This window comes from Rhinopithecus bieti, unplaced genomic scaffold, assembly GCF_001698545.2.
Source record: "Rhinopithecus bieti isolate Rb0 unplaced genomic scaffold, ASM169854v2 scaffold_6945, whole genome shotgun sequence".
NCBI lineage: Eukaryota > Metazoa > Chordata > Mammalia > Primates > Cercopithecidae > Rhinopithecus > Rhinopithecus bieti.
The window spans coordinates 383,930-408,570 of NW_016805531.1; the positions used below are offsets into that span (position 1 = coordinate 383,930).

The 24,641-nt window shown below is 39.5% G+C and overlaps 1 protein-coding gene across 1 annotated transcript in view; it reads left to right on the plus strand.

Annotated features, from left to right (window-relative positions):
• The window catches only part of SECISBP2L (SECIS binding protein 2 like), a 57,581-nt gene extending 44,737 nt beyond the window's left edge, over window positions 1-12,844 (plus strand). The window contains 4 exon segments of the mRNA XM_017872770.1: window positions 407-627; window positions 1,508-1,662; window positions 4,902-5,121; window positions 8,563-12,844. Coding sequence (XP_017728259.1) covers window positions 407-627; window positions 1,508-1,662; window positions 4,902-5,121; window positions 8,563-9,245 — 1,279 coding nt within the window. The 3' untranslated portion in view covers window positions 9,246-12,844.
• Window positions 12,845-24,641: the final 11,797 nt, after the last annotated feature.

Consider the following 24,641-nt stretch of genomic DNA (forward strand, 5'->3'; position numbering starts at 1 on the left):
AAAAAAAAAAAAAAAAAAAAAAAAGAATACAACGTGGAAGACAACAAATATATTTGTTGATTTATCAGATATTTTTGAGTGCTTAGTATGTGCCTTTTTCTAGGTGATGGGGATAAAGTGATGAATAAAACCAATGTCATAATAAAAGCAAGCATTTATTGAATACTTAAAAAAATTTTGGAATCAAATCTGCCTATTTGAAATGCAGAAACAAGGAATATCTGTATCACCCTTCTGTTTTTGTAATTGACTGAAGGATTTAAGAAGTTTTAAACACTTCTTTGAAAGTCTTTTCATGAAAACTTCTTACCGGATATATTTTCTCTTAGAGATATTTCCTTAATGTAGTTTTATAACTATAGGGGAAAAATTAGGATGGAGTTACCCATTTTGGTTTTCTTCACAGGTATTGTAATCAGGTTCTTTGTAAAGAGATTGATGAATGTGTGACTCTTCTTCTCCAAGAGCTTGTCAGTTTCCAGGAACGCATCTACCAAAAAGATCCTGTAAGAGCAAAAGCAAGGAGACGACTCGTTATGGGTCTAAGAGAAGTTACCAAACATATGAAGTTAAACAAGATCAAGTGTGTTATAATTTCTCCAAACTGTGAAAAAATCCAGTCAAAAGGTATGCGCTTTTTGCTTTTGAAGTGTTTTGATAGTATAGCTGTAGGATATTCAGTGAATATAAAGTGGAAGCCATATGTCTTTCTCATCAGAGTTTAGGTATAAAACAGAATATTGGAGCATGAGAAAAGAAAATGCAGTCTTTCAGTACCTGAAATTAAGTAGTAGAATTGAGACTGGATTGTAAATAAAATCCTCATGTATGAACACCAGTGGAAGATTTCAGTTTGGCCCACCAACTATCCCTTCTGTTGTGATCAGATGGAGGTCTAGCCAGAATGCATTTCTTCTGCAAATATATTCTGCTTTTAAAATTTTATGATTTGTCTCTCAGCAGCAGTTTCATTTAGAGGCACTTATGCAAACCAGCACACAAGTACTTTGAACTACATCATGCATCCTTATTTGTCCTTTTTGATGGGCAACTTTAGGTGACCATAGTAGACAAAGCAGGTAGAAGTAGTAGGCATATGCATGGTGAGGAATATCAGTGAGACCAGTAATGTGTAATCAATCTCATTGCATTGTGAGAGATCTTTTCTTGAACTGAAAGATTTGTGAGTCAGCCATTAACAATTTTAATTAATTTCTTTATAATAAATATTTGCTGAATTGCAGTTTGATTGCTGCTATGCTAATCCCTATGGAGAAAGAAAAACACTGGATTTGAGGGAATTCGGAATTTAATAGGGGAGAAAGAAAATACATATATGCTTCCATATGTAGTATAAAATCAAATAGGATAATGTGTGTAACAGCATTAAGTGCTGCAAGTGTTCATAGAATTCTTTGCTGCGATGTTTTATGCTTTAGCTGTCGGGTGTGCAATTAGCTCCATGTAGGCAACAACTAAAAGCCTCTGTATGTGTTGATTTTCTCAGGTGGTCTAGATGAGGCTCTCTATAATGTTATAGCCATGGCACGGGAACAAGAAATTCCTTTTGTGTTTGCCCTTGGAAGGAAAGCTCTAGGACGCTGTGTGAACAAGCTGGTTCCTGTTAGCGTAGTGGGAATCTTCAACTACTTTGGTGCTGAGGTAAGAATTTAGAAGACACACACTCTTGCTCTCCAGCACATCCCCCAGATAACACATTTTTCAATTGACATATGCCAGTGTTATGTTTAAGCATTTGAAGGAGTGAGTTGACAACCCTCAAAGAATGAGTGGAAATTTTTTGAGTATTACATTTCCTTTTTTAGTGGTGGAAAAGATTTATGTAGATGAATCCTAAAGCATTTTCAAAAGGTTTTAGTTTCTATTTCTGCCAAAGTGGTTTTTTTCTTCCGGGCTCAACTGCATAGTACTTGGTAATTTATTTTACTGCTGGTTAAAGATATCTGATATTATGTAATGTAATTTCTTCAGTCTCTCGATGGGTATATTTTGTGCTACTAGGAATCAGGAGACAAAAGAATCCTTTAATTGGAAGGGATTTTCCTTTAGAAAATGAAATTTCTAAACCAATTGTCACAATAGTTGTACCCATGATACTATCAACCATCATCTCTCTGGCAATCTGCTAATATTGATCTTTATCTGTAGGAGCTGATAATATAATGGTTATTAATTTAGCATAATACTCATCAACTGTAGTGTTTAAGACTGTTTTTTTACGAAGGTGATTCTAAAGTACTTTGTGATGTCATTGACAGACTATTTTTGCCAACCACACTATTTTTGTGTGTCTATCCAGTCACCATGTTTGCATATCCTACATTCCCCTGTCCATTCTGTTTCTTTCCCACCACCCGTGAAATTCTCTACCCACCTGCTCTATGAGCATATAGATAATATTTGTGCTCTCACAATAGCCCATGCTTTTGTCACGTTTAGCATAACACACTGCCTTGCTATAGGTTATGTATGTTTCTTTCCCTTTAACTGTCAATTCCTTGGTGACAGCCCCCTTCCTTTGTCTTTATATTCCTGACATCTTTCACATTACTTGAGTATAAGCAGGCAATAAATGTTTGTTGAATGAAATTGCGAGATAGATGTATATCTACCGCTATGCTAGACTATATGTGAGAATTTCTTGCCTGTTAGCCCAGTCACTTGGGAGGCTGAGGTGGGAGGAGCGCTTGACCCCAGGAGTTCCAGACTAGCTTGGTATATTATCAAGTACGTCTATTCACAGTGAATGGTAGTGCACCTGTTACTTTTACCATCTGATACAACTAATCTTTGAATTAAGCTTCCAATCTTTACCCTCACATTCAAGGCTTTTATTCCTTGATCTTAGCATCTCTCTTCAGTTTTTCTTCTCTTTCCTTATATTCTTTTATTCCTAACAATTTATTTCTTTCTTTTCTGTTGTAAAACCAATGTTAAACTCACATATCTATTTGCATATTTTCTTTTTACTGTTTTCACTTCAATGCATGGTTTATTAAACACTGCAAATATTTGTCAAGCCTGTTACATGTAACCACATAGGGGCTGTTTTTTGTTTTTAAAAGAATCTGTCTTCCTTTTTAAAAATAATAAATCCTGAATATATTTTTTTACACTACCAGTAGGTAACACCCACCACTCTTCAAAATTAATACAATTAGCAGCATCCTATATTATACCTGCTATTTTAAACAATTTAAAGTGCAGCTGGATAAAGGATGCTACTTATATTTTTCCTTCTTGAGATGAATTTTCAGAGACGTATTATTCTACAGCAATGTAGCACCTTTTGCCATGCTTTCATCTCAAGGTTTATACTTACTATAAAATTAAACAGATTCTCAAAAATGTCCAGGTTATGTTTAATTCTTTGAAATTATTTACTTAATGTTGTATGTTGCATTGTGATACTAAATTGGACATTTAACAGGAGTGGGATGCTGTAGAATCATGGCATAACTAAAAGTCATATAGATTGGCTTTCTGGTGGCTGTGGAAACTTAAATTTTTGGACATCATTAGGTATCATAGTTATTGAAGTACAACTTTAATGCTATATGAATTTTGCCATCTTAGTATTATTATTAATTTTTTTTGAGGCGGAGTTTCACTCTTATTGCCCAGGCTGGAGTGCAATGGCATGATCTTGGCTCACCGCAACCTCCGCCCCCTGGGTTCAAGTGATTCCCCTGCCTCAGCCTCCCAAGTAGCTGGGATTACAGGCATGCACCACCATGCCTGGCTAATTTTGTAGTTTTAGTAGAGATAGGGTTTCTCTTTGTTGGTCAGGGCTGGTCTCGAACTCCTGTCTTCAGGTGATCCACCCACCTCGGCCTCCCAAAGTGCTGGGATTACAGGTATGAGCCACTGTGCCCAGCTGAATTTTGCCATCTCATTAAATGTGAATATGCTCAGTGTACCTACCACTTCATGGAAATTATTTATTTTGTTCCTATTTTTGTTTCAGCAATGAAAGAACTTCTGTTTTTTTTAGCTCCATATTCTCCTTCCAGGCTCTATATTCTAATTTGCATTTGGCCCAGTAGTCATGCTTTTCTATCTTGTGTTATCTTTTCATCATCTTCAAGGTCCTAGGTATCCATATTATCACCAACTTACTTTTGTCATCTAGTTCTTCCAAAAAATAAACAATACAGGAAAATTTAATTCCTATAGAGACTGCCATCTTCTTCTACATTCCTGAACATCACTCAGAATACACTCATTCCCTTATATTGTAACCCAGATAAGATTCTTTACTGCTCCCCTAACAAGCCTTATACTTTTCTTATGTCTGTAGCTTTATTAATGATTTTGCATATTTGGCTTTGAAGGCCCTGATTTCACCCCTCAAAATTGTACCGTTTTCCAGGCCAATGCTGATGTCATCTTCCCTTCATGACTTCCTCAGTGATGCCCAGCAGTTTAGAGTTGATGTCGCATCTAAAAGCCGTAACACTTTACACCTCTCAAGGCATTTAAGGTATTATGCCTTGGATTATAGGTGTCTCTTACCATCGTTTTCCAGCCACATAGAAGGTTCCTTGAGAGTAGAGTTGATGTTCAGTCATCTTTGTACCCTCTGTAGTGGCAGACACTAAAGGAAGAGTGCACTTGCTGAATGTTGTAAGAACTTTTAATATATCACATTTAGTGGCTAGTGTTGGAATCAAGAAATTTCCTCAGACTTGTGAGAATTAAACAGTAAATGTAAGTTATAGAGTGATTTCATAAGGTTCTGTGGTTTGCATACTGTTTGGATTTTATCCCCATTGAAAGTATGTATGACCCTGAAACAAACAGTAGAGATATTTATTATCCATAATAGGAATAAAAAGTGTAACAATAAATGGATTAATCAAAATACTCTTTCTTTTCAGAGCCTGTTTAATAAGTTAGTAGAACTCACTGAGGAAGCCAGGAAAGCATATAAAGATATGGTTGCAGCAATGGAACAGGAGCAGGCTGAGGAAGCCTTGAAGAATGTGAAGAAGGTGCCACACCACATGGGACATTCTCGGAACCCCTCTGCAGCAAGTGCCATTTCTTTCTGCAGTGTCATTTCTGAACCCATCTCTGAAGTAAATGAAAAGGAATATGGTAAGTTGTTGAATACTATTTTAAATGACCTAAACTTTGAGATGATTTCAGTGACTTTCTATTCTGCCTTTTATTTCTATCTTTATTCTTGATTAGTCAAATGTTGCTCGAAATTTGGTTTAAAACATTGGATTAAACATGTTCATTAAAAATCAGGAGAATATTTGGGACTGAGACTTCTTATGAGACACTGGAATTTAATCATAGTTCCAAATTTTTAAAAAAGCCTCAGGGGCTTTAAAAAGCAAAACACACCATACTTGTGACCTGTCACTAAGTAAACACTAGGAAGTTTTATTCCAATACTTTATGCTCAGGTACTAAAATTTTATATTTCCTAAGGGTTGGTCTGAAGGTAGTGAGTTATCTAATTTGTTCACAGTCAGTTATAGATTGATCTCCTTGTTCTGCTCTTTCCTTGCTTCTCACTACTGCACTAAGCTTAAAAAGAAAAAAATTTAAAAAAAAATTTTAATGTTGTATTTACTAAGTAAACTACAGACCTGAATGTTATTCACTCTAAGCTTGTAAAACCTAGACATGATATTTGCCTTAAGTAAAGTCAGATTGTAATCAAAAAGAGATACAGACTAAAAAATAGTACTTAATGTTTAACATTTGTTTATTGAAGTCTACATCTCAGTAGTTTCTTTGCCTTATATTCTATAATACTTTGAGCTCTTTAATTCTCTTTCTTGGTTTAGTTTATGATTTGTGTTCCCTATGTAACTTTCTTTCTTCTTCTTTTCTTAAAATTTAAATAGTATAGCCACCTTCTTTCATCTGACTCTTTGTTCGTTCTTTTTTTCTTTTCTCTGGGAGGTTATCAAATAGCTTGTTGCCACCTAAAATTTAACATGTAAAAAAAGTGAGTCCTCATTTTCTTCCCACAGTCCCCTTCCTGGCCTCCCTGTCTGTGATTGTAGTTAGATGTTTGGAATGCTTTCAGTAAAGCTTCAGAGCAGAGGCAATTTACAAGTTGTTGTGGGCCCTTAGGAAACTATTGGCCAGGGACAGGTGATACCGGTTTAGAGGCAGCCATGTTTCTTTTGCAGGAGTGATACTGTTTGAAAATTAAGAAGATAAAGGGAGACTGCTAACATTGTAAATGAGCGCGATCCTCTCTATAGAGTGAAATGCCACATCTCAAAGGCAAGCCATAAGAGAAACCTATAAAGCTGTGGGTTTGGACAGATGACAGAGTAACCAATAATATTCATACGGGCACAAATAAACACAGGTAGTATAAAAAGAAAGCCTCAGAGATGGAGGTGATGTTTTCAAAAAGCACCAGATTCAGAGTGTTCAAAGATTGAAGCTTGGTTTTTCTATATTCTGCCTAAAGGTTTTAGGTGTAATCAGTTAATCTCGGGGTCTTGGATTTCTCTTTAGAAAAAAAACTGTTGAAAGGAAATGTTAATGTGCATCTAAAATTTTTAAACATTTTATGACTTTCAGAGTTTTTTTTTTATATATGATTAAATATATGTGGGAACATTTTCACTTACTAGACTTTTTTTTTTGTTTGGTTGGTTTTTTGTTTTTTGTTTTTTTCCAGCACTTACTATATGCCAGTCATAGGGACACAGAGATGAGCTGGAGTGGAAGTGAGGAGGGATGAGGAAGGTGAAACAGCAAACACAAAACGAGAGCTTTTGACTGTATATGTAAAAAGTGCTGTGGGACTTCAGGTTAGCGATTGCCTGTCTCAGGAGTCAGGAAAAACTTCATGAAGGAACTAACATTTAAGAGTAGTGTAAGATGAATAGGAGTCTGAAGGGGAAAGGAGGAAAACACATCTACAACTTTAGGGAACAGTGAGAATTTAGATGATACTGAGCAGGGAGCGTGTGGCCCATGGTTCAGGGTCAGAATGAAATAGGACCAGAGTGATAGATAAGGGCCAGATCATGGAGGGCTTTGCTGTGCCACGCCAAGGATTTTGGATTCTATCCTAGGGTGATAAAAAGCCAGTTAGACAGTGATATAATCAATTCACAAAACCGGTTAGGAAGATACTACAAATGAACAGCAAGAAAAAGAAGGCCTGAGCTAAGGCAGTAGTAAACAGATTTAGTAGTTTTTGAGCTACCAGTGTCATGGTATAGTGGTGAATTCAGTGGACTAAAGGGATATAATATTAATAGGAGAGAAAAGTAGAACCAAGGGTTACTATAAGGTTTCTTCTGCTTTGAGATCGTGTCAATGATAATGTCATTAGCTGAGAATGAGCATATAGGAGGGAGCGTTTTTTGTTTGTTTCTGTGTTTGTTTTTTCATGAGGTAGAAATGAGAGTGGAAAGGACTCATTCTGTGCTAAAGAAGCTTCAGGAAAGAAATTTTTTCCCAGACAATGTATCCTGACTTGAAGTGCCCAAAATACGTTCTGTATCAATATATCGTCCATAGATGGTAACCATAGTGAACATATTAATGTGAATAGGTTTGCTACAACTGATACCTATAAACTGCAAATAGTAGCTGTAATGTCAATATGATAGAATTTTTATTTTTTTTAAAAATTGAAAAAATAGAAGGGTGAGAGATCTTTACTGATTCTTTATGTTTTTTTGCCTTCAACTGATTTCCTATCATGAGAAATAATTTAATTTGTCACCACTCTAGTATATAATACTTTTTTTGTCTTCCAAAATCACTTTGTAAGCCAAGCTATATATATATGTTATAAAACAACCTTTCACAGATGTTAGAAACGCATAGATGGATTCTTTGCTTATAATTGGAAACACATGTCCCATTACAGGCCAAAAGATAATTTAAATAACTTGCTGAGTGAGCATGGTACAAACACATGAAATCAGAACTATTGTTGCTGGACATCTTGGCTCTTCTATCTCTTGGATTGTGGGTCCTTGAGCCCAGTACACCTCTAGGCCACAAAAAAGTTAGGCAGTTCATTGATTTTCATGAATGTATGGATTTTATTTATGAATGCCAGTGAGCTCCTATTGGTATAAGATCTCTTGCATTCTGAAGCATTAATATACTTATTTTTACCTCCCTGTTTCTTTATCTTGAATGTACGTTTTTGGGAATTATTTTCCCTTTATAACATTTAAATTAGGTTGGGCACAGTGGCTCACCTGTAATCCCAGCATTTGGGGAGCCCAAGATAGGAGGATAGCTTGAGCCCAGGAGGTCAAGGCTGCAGTGAGCCAAAATCATGCTGCTGCATTCCAGCCTAAAAGACAGAGCAAGACCCCATCTGAAATACACACACACACACACACACACACGCACACACTTTCTCTCTCTCTCTCAAACTAGTACTAAACAAACTAAATTTGTAGTTTTTCCAGTTTCTAAGCCAACAAATTTATATATTTTGTTGTTCTTTCTTATTTGGGGGTTTTTAAAGAGTTGCATGATTTTGAAACAGTATTCCAGAACGTTTTTAAAAAATCTGCTTGATATTTGTAGAAACAAATTGGAGAAACATGGTGGAAACTTCAGATGGACTGGAAACATCAGAAAATGAGAAAGAGATATCCTGTAAGCACAGCACTTCTGAAAAACCCAGTAAACTCCCATTTGACACACCCCCTATTGGTAAGCAGCCATCATTAGTGGCTACAGGCAGTACTACCTCAGCTACAAGTGCTGGGAAATCCACAGCAAGTGATAAAGAGGAAGTGAAGCCAGATGACCTGGAATGGGCCTCACAGCAGAGTACAGAGACTGGCTCTTTGGATGGCAGTTGCCGAGACCTTTTGAATTCCTCCATCACCAGCACCACCAGCACTCTTGTACCTGGCATGCTTGAAGAAGAAGATGATGAAGATGAGGAGGAGGAGGAAGATTATACTCATGAACCCATATCTGTAGAAGTGCAGCTCAATAGTCGAATTGAGTCTTGGGTCTCAGAGACCCAGAGAACTATGGAAACCCTTCAGCTTGGAAAAACCCTTAATGGTTCTGAGGAAGACAATGTAGAGCAAAGTGGAGAAGAGGAAGCAGAGACGCCCGAGGTGCTGGAGCCAGGGATGGATAGTGAGGCATGGACTGCTGACCAGCAGGCCAGTCCTGGGCAGCAGAAGTCCAGCAACTGCAGCTCGCTCAACAAAGAGCACTCTGATTCTAATTACACAACCCAAACTACATAACTCAGGAAATGTTGGCTCTCTATCTCCAGCTGTGGAAGGGTTGCAGCCATTACCATTTATGCTTCATCTCAACATTTTGCACTGTCCAGTATTTAATATACGTATTTAATTCCCAACAAATATTTTTGTAGCTTTTACTTGTTTTGTTATGATCTGTAGCTTAGCTTTTGATTAGCATCCAAGTGTCTTTCTTTCTAAGAACTGTGTGGAAAATTCAGATCTGTTTCAGCTTATTTTGTAATCAAAATAATGATAAAAGAAGACCAGATCTTAAAGAAAATAAATTTCAAATGCTTACTTAAAGTTATTTTGAAAATTAAAGAACAAGGTTCTCAGGATAGAAGCAGTTATCAGTGTTTGCTTCAGGACTCCACCTCTTGTACTCTAATTTGACCAAAAAGTTGTTTGGGCTTCTTTAAAAAAGAACTGGGGGTGGAGTCAGAAAACTAAATGAAAGGCTGAGGGTAACTAAGTCCACCAGTGTTGTATGTTAAAAAATCGATGCAACTTTTATGTGGCCCACAAATGTTTAGTCAGAAGTCACTGATTATTGTAATTAATTAATGTTGGGATGGGCTAAAACAGAGTCTTCAAAACTTCGGCTAGCAGTGGAGCCACCATCTTAGATTATAGCTAGCTAGCCTCATTTGTGGAAAGTGATAGATGCTGTCTATAATAGTGAACAGTCACCCATGATAGGACCTCCAGGTTCTCTCATATTTGCTTCTTACTTACCTCAGGAATGCTCTTGTACATAGACTTATTTACAAAAAGTTAGGCACATTTTGACAGGTGAATAACTGTAACCGATTGTATGACTGCTGCACTTACATGTAAACTCTTCAGAAACAAAGTCTTATACTGGTGTGTTCTCTTGCATGCTTCTGGTTCAGGACTCTTGATTTGAGATATGGATTTGATTGAGTATCCAAACTTGTCCTGAGTGCAAAACCGTTTCACCTTTTAAAAAGTTACCTATTTTGCACCTAGCCTTGAGCACCTTCCACATAGCAATGACCGTAGTTACTGTCAGGAGGTCAGGGAAAGGAACTTTGCACAACTTGTGACATGTATCCTGATAATCAAGGCTTAGATGAGGAAGTTTTAGAAGATAAGAGAAAGTTGTTCTAATTGTGCTGAAACTATTAGATGATTTAGAGTATACAGATATGTAGGTATTAATTCTCTATTCACTATTATTTATCTCTGCCCTTCTCTAGGAGTTTGTATACCTGCTTAGGAGACAATAAATGAGCTAAATGTTTTATTTGCTAGTCAGTCACCACCTGGACTTTAGTGACTTTACAAGTTTATGTAATGGTGGAAGAATGACAAACTGTATTTTTTTTTGTCTTCCATCCAACTCCCCACCACTCCCAACTATCCCCCCACCGCCCCCCCCACACACACACGTGTGTGTGTGTATGCCAGTTTTCCACTTACAAGCTTCCATAAGCAGGCACAAAACTGAGAAGGAAGGGGTATTTTCCCTGCCCTGATTATCTGGGGCAGGGCTTTGCCTCACAGAGGCAGGAGAGAAGAATTGGGCAGATTCTTTACTGAACTCATTGGGACTACTGTGCTAGTTTTGATGTTTTATAATGCTGGCATTTAATTACTGGAGAGATTGGATTCTTGGTTGGTGATTTAGTATTTGTGAATTGTGAAAGTTTAGGAGCATTGCTGTGTAGAAACTGTTAGTCAATCAACTTTATTATTGTGCTAAAAGGGGACATTATTATACTGTCCTGTCTAAACTGTTCTCCAGTATAGACTTCCTAGGCACTAAATAGCCAATACTTAAAGGAACACAGCAGGTAAGGAATGAAGCCTCTGAAATAGTACTCATGGATTTATACGTGGCAGATCTTACTGTCTCTACACATTTGGAAGTGTTCATTGATTTAAAGAAATGATAGAGGTTTTGAACTACTGACAGTCTTAAAAGTGAATTTCAAAACTTTCATACTTTTTATGGTGTAAATTTCCTTTGCTCGATGTCAGTGATTCAGATAACTCTTGACCTTGAGATGATGGCTTTTCACAGGTTTCTTATATTTTATATCTCTTCTGAACATGAATTGTCATTTTAGATTTTTGACATTTGTATCAAAAGAGAAGTTGAGGAAATCTTCAGAACACTGGTAACTTTTAATTTTGCTATAGACTTCAGAAGTGTTTATTTATATGTTCGGTAAATGCTCTCACATATGCAGTACCTCTTCTGCCAGCAAATCCAAGGGACCATAGCCTTTTCATGAGACAGGTCACCTCTAGAGGACAACCCAAGAATTATTAAAGGAAATGTTACCATTTTGAGAGCATGCTTAAATAAATATTAATAATGTCTTTGTAACTTGTTTCCTTTGAATTTTGGAATATTGAATTACAGACTTTGGAGGAGTTGTGAAAATCAGGAAAGTTTTTATGTATTTTTTTGAAGTGGACGTGCTTGGCTCTTTGAAGACCTATAAAGAGATCCAGTGGAAAGAGTAAGGGTTCATCATCACAAGAAATAAAAAACATAGTGATTCTTTTTCTTAATGTGTAGAGGTGGTTTTACTGGCAATAATTAATAGATTTCTATTTCCGTATATAAGTATATTAACTAAAATATGAATTACACTTCCAAAGTTAGATTTCTGCTTCAGTAGGTTTGTTTGCTGTGAAGATTACTTCTCAAAAGACAAATGTTCATATTAGCTTAATTTTTGGTTTAAATATGTTTGTAAATGATGTAATATATTTCTTTTGACTAAACATGGAAAAGTAATGTGTGTTATACATTGGGAAGTTTTACTGGCTTTGACTGGAGGTTGTTTTTGCAGAGATGGTATTTTATATTATTCCAGTATTTCAAAAAGAATTAGTCAAAAGGAATTCACATAGTTTAAATACTGAGAAATTAATATCCAAATATGTACTTGTCTGATTTCTAAATAAGCTGGGGGAGGAGGGAGGGGTGGGAATTGAAATGTGCAAATGAGTAGTGAATGCTACATTCATTTTCAACTCTTTAACATACAACTGTTCAATCTTAACACATTGTTACTTTAATATATGTATAAAGAAGTATTACTGTGTGTAAAGCTGCTGTTTGCTTAAAAAACACCCTTGTCGTGTATTTTCTGTATGTTGGGCCAACAGGTTAGAACATTAACCCATTTAAAAATGTTTATCTTTTTTTGATTTAAAAAAATTCTGTGAAATAATTTATTTACAGACATCTTCCTCCTCCCTCATCCCTTCCAACCTTTACATACATCACAGAATCAACCAAACTGTTTGCCTAATCTGAAATCTGAATCCTAATGAGAAAAATTTAAACTTTGTTGGCACATCACACCTTGAAAGTATTTGTATTATTTTATAATTTAATTTCTAAATATACCACATGTTTATAATTTAATGTCTTAACTGTAATGCTCTAATAAAAAAGTAGCAAAATTAGTGTGAGTTATAACATGAAGGGATTTTCATCTTTTGCTCTATGAAGGATAATTGTTATATCACATTTGGGGGGTAATAACAGCTTTTTTGCACTATGTAAATACTAGTGGGGATTCTTCTGTACTAATAAAATAATTATTGAAATGAAATCTGTCCTTTCAGAAGATACTTAAAGAGTTCATGACTTTCCCCACATGTGGAAGACAGAAGAAAGAGTCCAGCTCAAGTATTGATTGGTGGTCACATGGGGTTGCCAGAAAAGGCTTTAAAATCGGCACGAAGGAGTTAAGAATAAAAATCTCCATCTGGGGTGGTTGGTGTGATCTGTGGCATGGGCCCAGGCATTTAGCCAGAAACCATCCTGGTGTTAGGAGAAGGCTTCTGTAGATTCCTTCACCTTTTTGTATTAGTTCCCCTGTGCTGGGCACTGTCTTTTCCCAGTATTAACTGATTTAATCCTTACAACAATCCTGTGAAGTAGATTCTGGTTACTGTTTCTCAGTTTTCAGATGATGGAAGAGTCATGGAGATGTTAACCCAATCGCATGCGAAAGCCCATGCGCCAGTCACTGTACTTTGTTATGTCTTGGCACAAAGTGCATAGGGTGTGCAAAGCAAACATGCTTCCTTCACCTTCATGTGTCTTCAGGAATGTGGAGCCAGGAGGACTGAAAATGGTTTTGGGGACTGAAGTTATTGGGCCTTACCTCATCGCTCTTTCCCTAAGTAGCCCCAGACCTTGTCACTGTGTCACAGTGAAATGTAGGGAATCTGAGAGTACATTAATCTTCCAGAAAATAGTAATGATACTAATTTTCATAAATGAATTTTTTGGTGATCACAAAGAAAAGGAGGATGCCTCATCAGTTGTTACCAGATACTTCCTTTTTAACCAGTACATGTACCACTCCCTAATTTTTTCCCGATAGTGATCAGTTTTTCTCCTAACCAGAAGAGGGTGTGCGTCACACCTGAAAACAGTCAAAAGTTACATGTAACATTAATACTTTCTTTAAAGCAGGAAAAGGCGAAGGAGAAGTAACCTGAACTATGGGCCTTGCCATTAAAGGTGCTTAGTTGAGTCTAAGGTCAGAACTGGGAACCGTGCCTATGCGTGTCATTTCATTTTAGAAAGAACATTTAGACATGGTGAATAGGTCACGTGAAATTTCTAGATTAGCAATTCAGTCAGTACTTTTGGCTTAATTTGGGTTCTTCTGATGTTATTGTCATGAAATATTACACTTGGCTTATGTATTAGGCATCAGTGGCAGCCTTGTGGTTGCAGAGCCAAATATGGTTTGGGAAATGGGAGGTGTTTCAGTTCTGGACCCAGTCTCAACCTCTGTATTTCTCCCTTCCCACTCTTTCCATTTTGACACTTTGAGTAATTATTTGGCAACCATGTGGCAAGCAAGGTGACGCTTACTCTTGCAGAAATGGGTTGGATAATTGTGCGACTATAAACTGGCTGTACCTGTATCTAAGGTTTCAGTTGAAAGCAGAGGATCGGAGCAAATAAGATAATGAGCTGCATGAAATTTGGAGCTTCTGGCTGAGCATGATGTTCTTCATGTAATTGCTGAGGAAGCAACCAAAGAATGGAATTGTGATCTGGTGAGCTATGGTTTTGGAGGCTGGCGTAATAGGTTTCTGTGGAAGGAATGAGTGCTTCATCTAGCCATGGCTTTGAATTACCCAGAGGGAGCAGATGATAGCCACGGCATTCCTGTGGTAGGCCTCTGATTGGAGGCAGTGTCAGTTGCATCCTCATCTACCAGGAGATGAGTGATGTGAGTAAGGCGGTTCCTACTTCCTTGTGCAGATTTCTCCAGGTAATTGTTTTCACCCTTCACTTCTCAGTCTTCTCTCTGTTTAACTGAGTTAGAGAATTTCATTCCCTTGTAAACCCTCAGCTTGAGAATGGAGTAATGAATTGAAATTAAAGCAGTTAATGTTTGTTAGCTCTGGATAAAAAGAGAGAAAACTTTTAAAATATTGGCTTCTCAATCACAGAAATATTAGAGGTCATCATCCCTCTCATTGTTCCTTTTCCTTGCTTCCCCCTCCTTAAAGCCAATATTGTAAGGAAAATGGTGAACTTCTAACAAATCCTGTAACATCTGTAATTAGAAAGGTAAGAAATTACTGTGTTCCTATTTTACAAATACTCAAACACCATGATGACCAAGAAAGATAAAACTGTTTTCTTAATGTTCTCTTTTCCTAATAAAGTGTGCCAATTAAATGATGTAATCTTTTAGATAAGGTGATCAGCAAACTATTGCCTTATAGCCTGTGGGCCAACTCTGCCCAGCAGCCTCTTTTTGTCAATAAAGTTTTGTTAGAACACAGCCACACATTATTTACATATTGTCCATGGTTGCTTCAGTGCTACAATGCAGAGGTGAGAGATCATATGGCCTGCAAAGCCTGAGATATTTATTCTCTGGCCCTTTACAGAAACGGTTTGCCAACCTCTAAAACTGAGATGATGTCCAACATTTTACACTCATGTGATTCCCACCCCCAGTTCTTTTATCTCTAGAGATGATACATTTATTGTGGTTTTACACATTAAAAAACATACCAAGCTCTGCCCAGTGGTAGAAGACATGCAGATGCATAGGAGGAGCACCACCAGAAGCAAGCCTGGATGCTTTGACAGTACTGGGGTTTGGGAAGGCCTGAATTCTTGTTTCTCTATTCTCTAATATTGGGCAAGCCCCTGGAATCTCTGGTTCTTGATTTCCTCTTCTATCAGGGGATGTACTGGGTGAATCATAACTTGGCTCTTTAGATAAATGGTGAGGCCATTTTTTGGTCAAGGGTGGTCATGAGTTGGATGTGAGCTGGGCACTTTCCTAAGGCCACCATAGCCAAAGACTGCCAGCACCCTCAAGGTGGCCTGGAAGGGTCCTGTCCCCAGAATGGGTCATGACAATTAAGCTGATCACCTTAGTTCTTACCGCTCCAACCCCTGCTAAAATTTGAACTGGAGGCCAGAGAAAGCAGAGTGGCCCAGGTGCACGGTATGCAGGTATGCATAAAGTAGAGAGGCTATGAAAGTAACAAAGCAAGACTGACCACTTTGCATTTTTTTAGCCCATGCTGTGCTTTAATCAACACGACTTTTCCTTAATTGTGTAGAGCTTTTTATGTACTTAAAATATTTTATAAGAATAACCAAAAGGAATGGGCCAACTAAAACGCAACTATTTTCTATCCCGTAACTGACTTCTCAGACTTTGCACTGACTTCAATACATTGACAAACAACAAAAAAATTAGTAGTGGAAATGGAACTGGAAGCCAGATTTAAACCCCTATCTTGATTGATTTAGCAAATAACGACTATTTGTTAAATAGCCAAGAGCTACAAATTTTATCTTCTTCCCACGAATGAAAAACTCTTCATCTTTTCCCTGGCCTAACCCTCCCCCACGTAGTGAGAAATATGGGTTCCATCTATGACTCTCCCATCTGCTCTTTAGCTAGAGCAAAGTGCTTTAATCTTCATAGAAAGTTCTAAGATTGTGTTAGCAACCCACTTATTTGGTTTCCTTAGCAACCAGAACACAGTATTTAAAGTAATGACATTCCTTGCTCGGAATAGAAATTGAGTAAGCTGATCATGGTGCTCCTGGTCTGCTCAGGGCTGCTTCACCTCTTCAAACACTATTTTTCACCTGCCAATTCATGGTAGCAAACCTATAAATGGTAGCAAAGGGGCAACTATCTGGAATACAACATAGTGAAAACTCTGGACCTGTATCCACAGCCAACTTCACCCTGGCCAGCTGCAGTGGCCCCTGCAGTGGCCCAGTCTGTGGAAATACTGACAAAACAAACTGTCTCTTTTAATTCCAGAATTTAAAAAATGTTTCCATGTCCTTGTAACTTTTGCAGCACTTTAGGTTAGTTGCCACCAGCTTCCAAGAAATCCGAACACGAATCAAGATGATGAAGCTGCTCAGGCATTTAGAAAAAAAGCATAAAGAAAGAAAAAAGAACTTTGAAAGGAAATCAGTACTAAAGTACTGTCAACTAGGCATCTGCTGTTTTGTCTGGTTAGTACATCCATTCTTCGGGGAACAACACTTTATGCCTCACACACCCACCAGCGATATAATCTCTTAATTGCAACAGGAGCAGGCAATGAAATGACCCTGAAACCATTGATTAGTCTGGAAATCCTGAAACGGTTGATCTATGCTGGGCCAATGGGTTTTTTCTTTGGGAATTTTGGACTTGGGACTGAGAGAGCTTGGCTCAAATGGTTTGGGGTGCCTGGCTTTAAAGAGAGGAATCTCTGAAGTCATTTTGGCCAAGAAAAGCAAAATCTGGGTTAGGCAGTGTTGAACAGGTTTCCTTACTGTCAGACATTCTACAGCCTCCAATATCCTAATGTATTTTGACTCTCCATGAAGGAAAGATTTATTATATATCAGGCTGCATTTCATCAACATGTTGGACCATGGCACACAGAGTTCTCCAAATTTAGTCACAGAGCACTTTTTCTGTGCAAGAACTATGAACATCCTGGGGAACTAGTTTTTCATGTAATGTGCAACAAAATCTATGTTGCATGAACTCTGAAGGTCCAGGAGGATGAGACACATAAGGAATGCTGGACTGCTGTAATTCAACCATGGGCGATTTCGCCGCAGGGGACATTTGGCAATGTCTGGAAATAGTTTTGATTGTCACAACTGAAGAAGGGGCTACTGTCATCTAACAGGTCAAGACCAGAGATACTGCTAAGCACCTTACAGTACACAAGAGAGCGACCCCACCCCACAAGACAGAACTATCTGGCCTGAAATGTCAACAGTGCAGAGGTTGAAAGGCCCTGCACTAACTCAACCCTGGTAGACTGCATTAGTCCCATATAGGTTCAGGGCCCCAAGCAGGTGGGCATGTGTTCATATGGTGCGTCATCAAATGCTGTTTCTGGCACATGTTTCTGGCACATGTTTATACATTCTCTAATGTTCCAGAGCTGGCTTAGCCAGAGACATCCAGGTCTTCCTGATACAATAGGCCTTATTTTAAAAAAGTTTTTTTCAACCGCCTGGGGAAGAGAATGAAGAGAGTTTGACCTGGAGCTTCTGATGACGTGCCAGTACCTCCTCCCATGTCTCCCACTTGTTTCCTCCCATCATGTGGGCAGGCGTGTGAGGAGCAAAAGGGCAAGGAGGCACCTCTGGCAAGGGCTGCTCAGTGAACACTCCAAGAAAAGCACAGCTCAAGTGTGAACAGGAGGCCAAAGGAATTCACTGGTCTGGCCCCATCACACAACTGAATCAAGCAAAGGTGGCAGGGACTGAGTTTTCTAAGACACTGTGACATGGAGTCCAGCTACCTGCCCTGCTGAGTAGCATCCCTGAAGCAGACACAAGAATGCCTCTGCAGGATACTCCAGCCACCTCTCAGGGAATGGCTGCCCTGGAACCAAGTTCCTCAGGAGAATCACTGGACAGGGGCTTGGAAATGCCTGAGCAGCTCCCGTAATTCTGGAGAGAATGGAACACAAAGCCCCTGTCTACAAAGAAGAAGCTCCCTTCTTAAGGTCCCTCTACTGTTCAAAGACATACGGAGACTTACTAAGCCACAAACTGAGGACCCTCTATTATATTTTAATCAAATCAGTGTTGGTTGATGCTGATTCTGGGCCAGGGTTGAGTTAGGTGCCCTGGCAGAGTTGACAGACACACAGGCTGCCCCATCTCACACATGGCTGTGTAGTGAGAGTTCCTAAATTGCTTGAAACATAGAACGTTATTCCAGAGTAGCCATATTAAAGTGCTCATTATATTCCCAAGCTAAGTCCTAGAAACCCTTAACCATAACTCATGTTGGAGCTGAAACGATAGGGAAAACCCACAGTTATAGGAAACTATGCTGCTACAAATGCATTTCAGCTTCATACATTGACACTGTTGTTGAATTCCCCTTGTTTCTAGGAGAAAAGTGTATAATTCAGGAAAATAAGTACACATTTCCAATTACCTGGCCCCTCCTACTCACACATATACATACACAGACACACACACACACACACACACACACACACACACACACACGGTCTTTCTGTTACCCAAACTCTAGTAGGGCAGTGTGAGAATCAAGGACCAAGGTTTCCCGGTACAAAGGCAGGTCAGGAGCACTTTCCCCTGCTCGGGTGTTGATGTCTCAGAAAAGACACTCTCACGGCTATGGCCTCTGGATACAATGACAGGGATAAGAAAACACAGCACACTCCCCAAGTCTGTCAAATAGAGACACAGGGCTGACGGCATATTTCCCCAACACAGAGTTCCCAGGTTAGAGGATCTTTAATATGGAGGAAATCGTAAAGATGATTCGGTCCAAACCCCTCATTTACAGATGGGGAAACTGAGGCCCAGGGAAGTGAAAGAATCTGGCCAAGGCCACTTAGCTTTGTGGAGGCATATTAGGGCTGGGATTCCAGATCCACCAATCCCCAGGCTGTGCTCTTGTCCCTCCATCCTGAGACTCAGAAACTAGAATTCCCCTCGGGCTCCTTCCAATGCCCAGTTCTACTTTTGCAAAACACATTCTCTAAGAGAAGCTTTGTTTCTGGCTAATATAGCTGTGCTTGCTGAGTTGAGGTCATAGAACTCTTGAGGCAGATATTGCTAAGCTTTGCCACCCCATGATACCGCAGGTGCTGCGGTTTCTCTGCACCTAGAATCTTCCTTTTCCCAAGCAGAAATCAGCAATTGGCAGCACCACCAACCACCAGCACGTGTCTCCCATCCTCACCATGTTTATCTCCACTTGTTGGAAAGGAGCTGCCCCCACTCTGGCCATCTTCTGACCAGAATGTTCTTAAATCTCAAGAAGAGAGAGACTGCTCTTTGTAGGTGTATGATGGTGATGGAAGAGGAAATACAAACACTTTGTCAAAAGATGTAACACTGGTTCTCCACGGCCCTCTGTCTGCAGATGTCTGAAAAGCCTCCAAACCTCTTTTCTAACCTGGAAACACCCAATATCTTGCTCAAAGCCATGCTGCTCTTTACGAGGTCCTCAGGCTGCCAGAGTGGGTGGATCAAGGAGTTGACCATAATGATCCAACTATGGTATAATAATGTATTCCATGTGCAAGGCTGTTCACACCTTGAAAAATGCTTTTGTGTAAATGATCTTAGGTGGCCCTGTGAGGGAGGTAAGGGAAGTGATCCTTATACCCATTTTATGGATAAAGAAACTAAAAATAAATCTGATTATTCTTCAAATGTATCCAGTGGCAGAGGCAAGATCAGAACCCGAGTCTCTTGGATCCAGTATCTTTTCCAACAAACACAGAGCGGTCTTTTGAAAATTTTTTATTGTTCTTGAATAGACAATATCTACACATGGTTCATAATTCCAAAGATACCAAAACATGCACAATGAAAAGCAAGTCCCTTTCCTCTTCTCCACTTCGTTCCCCAAAGGCAGCTCCCTAGAGATGCAGCCTTCCAGAGCCCATCTATGCACATCCCAACAATAGATATGTGTATGGAAATACATCTGTATGTGTGTATATGTGCATGTGTATAAACACAAATGAGAGACAGCTTTTATTCTCTTAAACATATGTATTTTCCACTTCAGCCCATGTGGAGCTACATTCCAAAGGGATCAATAATGCTTATTTGGGTGGAAGGTGGGCAGTGGATCTTACAGTTAAGTGCACAGGCACTCTGCAGTCAGACAGATCTAGGATAGGCTTAGCACTGATCATGTACATGTGACAAAACCTCTCTGGGCTTTAGTTTTCTCATCTGACAAATGGACATAACGATCGCTAATACATAAGTGAGACAGTGTCTGTGACATGTTTAGCACATAGCGTGTCCAATAAATGGTAGCTACTTAACTATATGCCTAAGATGTGCCAGATACTCTCCTGGGTACTGGAGAAAAGAGGTGTCGGCTCTTAAAATGCTTACAACTGAAGATTGGAGAAGGAGATCTAAACAAACAAGTTTACTTTATTTATTTTTATATTTATGTTATACTAAATATTTTATATTTTATATATATTATGGCAGAACGGTTGGGAAGTCGTTCACAAAGAGGGTAAGAGCATACATAGACTCTTACCTGCAGGTAAGACATTCTTGGGGTCCAGTCTAATCTTGAATGAGTTATTCAACTTGCTGTGAGCATCAGCTTCCTTGTCTGTAAAATAGGAATAATAATATAGAGTTGTGAGGATCAAGTGAAAGAATGCACAGCACTTAAAACAGTGCCTGGCACGTGATAGACATTCAATAAAGGGTGATTTTCAGAATTGTATAGAAGAAGTGCCACTGTAGAAACATGTACAAGGCACCAAGGTGGCACATGGAGAGGGCAAGCTTTGCAATGACATGAGAATGGCCATGTACCAGGCCCTGTAGTTGATGTTTCACACGCATCCTCTCGCTGAATGCTCAAACTCCCTCTGCGAACTGTGTTACCCCCTTTTCACAGAAGAGAAAATCAAGGCTCAGAGAACTTCTTCCAAGGCATAGGCAGAAATGGCAATTCCCTTCTCATTCTCCTTTTATCACCTGGCTCCCCAGAGAAGAGCCACTAAAACCAAGACGTCAAGGACCTGGGGCGCTTCATAGGTGACATTCACTCACTTGCTTACATATCTTCAGATGGGTGCTGAGCCCTGTTGTGCTCGAGCCTCTTGCTACACCCCGTGCCAGAGCAGAGACGGCAACTCTGGTCCTCGAGGAGCTTCTATCCCCGTGGCTGGACAGACCTCAAAGTCTCACTACACATCTGATCATTCATTCACAGCCATGATAGACAGAAGGGGAGTGCCTGGCTTCAGATCTGATCTGGTTCAAGAAGATGTGAGGTTCCATCTCCATCTGCTCTTGCCTTCCCAACGTCTCTGTTGATGAGGGAGATTGGAGGGTAGAGAGGAAGAGACAACGAGCAGAGGTAGAAGTCTTTGGGCCTATTATTGCATGGAGGGGAAGAAAGTCTCTTTTCAACCCAGAGATCACAGGGCAGTCCTCTTGGGGGCCTCCCATTGCCACAGCTGTGAGGAGCGCTGACCTTGGCCAGGCAACGCCTCTCACACCTACAGCCAAGGAGGGTGTGGAACTGACAAGATGCTGAGTGTGTAGCTTCTACTGCTGTCATGGGTGGCATTGTTGAAGATATTCTTTACATCTAATTTACATGACAGCTTCTAGTCTACCCAGCACTTTTGACATCCACCATTTCATTTTATTTGTTGTACGTAATATTTATATACAATATTTATGTACAATTGGGGTGGGTGGGCCAGGAGAGATTGGGAATTACTTCTCACTACTGCTACTCCTCACTGTAGCTCAATTTTCTACCTTCTGAGGTAAACTAGGCAGGTATTATCAGTCCCATTTTACAGATAAGGAAACTGAGGCCGTGAGCATTTAAGTGACTGGCCCAAGGTCACAGAGGTCATTTGCTTCCGAACCAGGGATTTGGTCAGAAGGGTCCTCACGTTGACATGCAGTGATGCCACATGTTGGCCCCTTGTCAGACTCTGCCCAAGTTTCACCCTGTGACAAAGAGCCTCTTAGCTCTCCACATTCTTTACCAGGTAGAACTAGGCTGTGTCCTGAGGAAATAAGGTCCTCATGGCAGGGGTGGACTTCTCTCCTTCCCTATGTTCTAGTAACACTCCCCCATACCCACTTTGGCTCCTGTTATGGACTGAATTGTGTCCCCTGCCTCCGTTCATATGTTTAAGCTCCCACCTCCAATGTAACTGCATTTGGAAATAGTCCCAAGGAGATAATTAAGATTAAATGAGGTCATAAGGATGGGGCCCTAATATGACAGGACCAGTGTCCTTATAAGAGAGGGAGGCACCAGAATTATCTCTCTCTAAGCATGCTCAGAAGAAAGGTCATATGAGGACCCAGCCAGAAGGCGCATCTGCAAGCCAGGAAGAGAGGCCTCACCAGGAACCAACCCTGGCACCTTGATCTTGGACTCCAGCCTCCAGCACAGTGAGAAAATGAATTTCTGTGGTTAAAGCCACCCAGTCTGTGTCACTTTGTCATGGTAGTCTGAGCAGACGAATAGAGGTACTACGTCCTAAATCTCCACCCTCCACCTTCACCTAAAGGCATTGAGCACAGGTATTTTACCCAAGACTTTCTCTCTGGGGTTCTCCTCAATTAACTGCTTAAATTAATCTCTCTTGCAGTGTTTATTTTCACAAAAACTTTCAAGAGAGATTTCCAAAGAAATAGCTTGTGACCCTGAGAAACAGGTTTGGTTTCATCAGTGAACAGCATGAATTATGAAACTGGTCATGTTCCCGTTTGACATATTTGCTTGGCAGCTCAGAATTAAATTGACAGCCTAAACTTTTAGAAAGTTTACTTGCCCTTCTGTGAAACACTTTAAATACTATCACCACTGCTTTCATCTTAAGTTCCTTCTTGTTTTTTCCCATCAGTTGCTTCTTACATTCATTTATTTCATAAGTTAATGGATGAATAATACATTCTTGTTGTAAATAATGAAAAGAACTCAGAAGTATACAGAACAAAACTTGAAAGTATTCATTTATTACATCATAGTACTCTCCATATTTGTGTAAGCAGCCTCAAATCCATTTGGAACAATATTAGGAATAATCAAAAATTTTAAAACAAATAAAAGATACCTTTATCTGAAAAACAAATAAATAGGTACCTTTGTTTGAAAGCTTACTACCATGCTAGGAATGTTCACATATGCTTTCTCTTTTGATTGTCACAGCAACTCTATAAGGCAGATTTCATATGCCCGTTTCACCAACTAACGCAATTGAATGAGGTTAAGTTAGTTGTCCAAAGTCATAGTAAGTGGTAAAGTCAGAACAAAACTCAGATCAAGAGTTCAAAGTTTGTGTGTTCAATAGCAAAGTCATGGAATCAACCTAAATGCCCATCAATGGTGGACTGGATAGAGAAAGTGTGGTACACATACACCATGAAATACTACACAGCCATAAAAAAGAACAAGATCATGTCCTCTGCAGCAACATGGACGAAGCTAAAGGCCATAAATTCTAAAAGAACCAACGCAGGAACAGAAAACCAAATACTGCATGTTCTCACTTATAAGTGGGAGCTAAACATTGAGTACACATGGCCATAAAGAAGGAAACAAAAGACACCAGGGCCTGTGTGAGGGTGGAGGGGGGAAGGGGAAGATAATTAAAAAAAACAACAAACTATCTATTGGGTACTATGCTTATTACCAGGGTGATGAAATAATCAGTACACCAAACCCCATGACAAGCAATTTCCCTATATAACAAACCTGCACATGTACTCCTGAACCTAAAAGAAAAGTTGGAAAAGAAAAAGTTTGTGTGTTTGTTTGTTAGTTGTTTGTTGTTGTTGTTGTTGTTGTTTTAACTATCTTGACCCTCTATAACAAAGAGTAGGATTAGGAAATTGATGTACAACTGGGTTGTGTGGACGTGCGTGTGTTGCGGGGCAGGTGTTGTGAATTGCTTTTCATCACAGCTACTCCTCTGTCTGATGCAAGCCATTGGAATTATTTAGGCAATTCAGCCAAGAGCCAGGTTTTGTTTTCCCTTAAGTGGCAACAGAGACCTGACTCCAGCCAGCCGATCTTGTGTCAACTCCAGGAGAAAACTTGGCCAAGGCCAAGTGTAAGGACCGTAGTCTAAGTCACCTTCCAGCACTGGTCAGTGGGCTGCTGCTATCTGCTAGAATACAGGGCGGCCTCTCTCTCTGGGGAAGAGGCAGTAGCCGAGTCTGGACAGCAGATAGTTGGTGGGAAGAAACTTGCCCACCTCCCACCCGCTACTTCTCCCCAACCAGGGCAAGTTCGCATTGCTATACCACACGTGTGCACAGGCGCCTTCCGGACCGCTGGCTCCAGTAATTTGTACTGGCGTACCCCTCCTCGTAGGTCC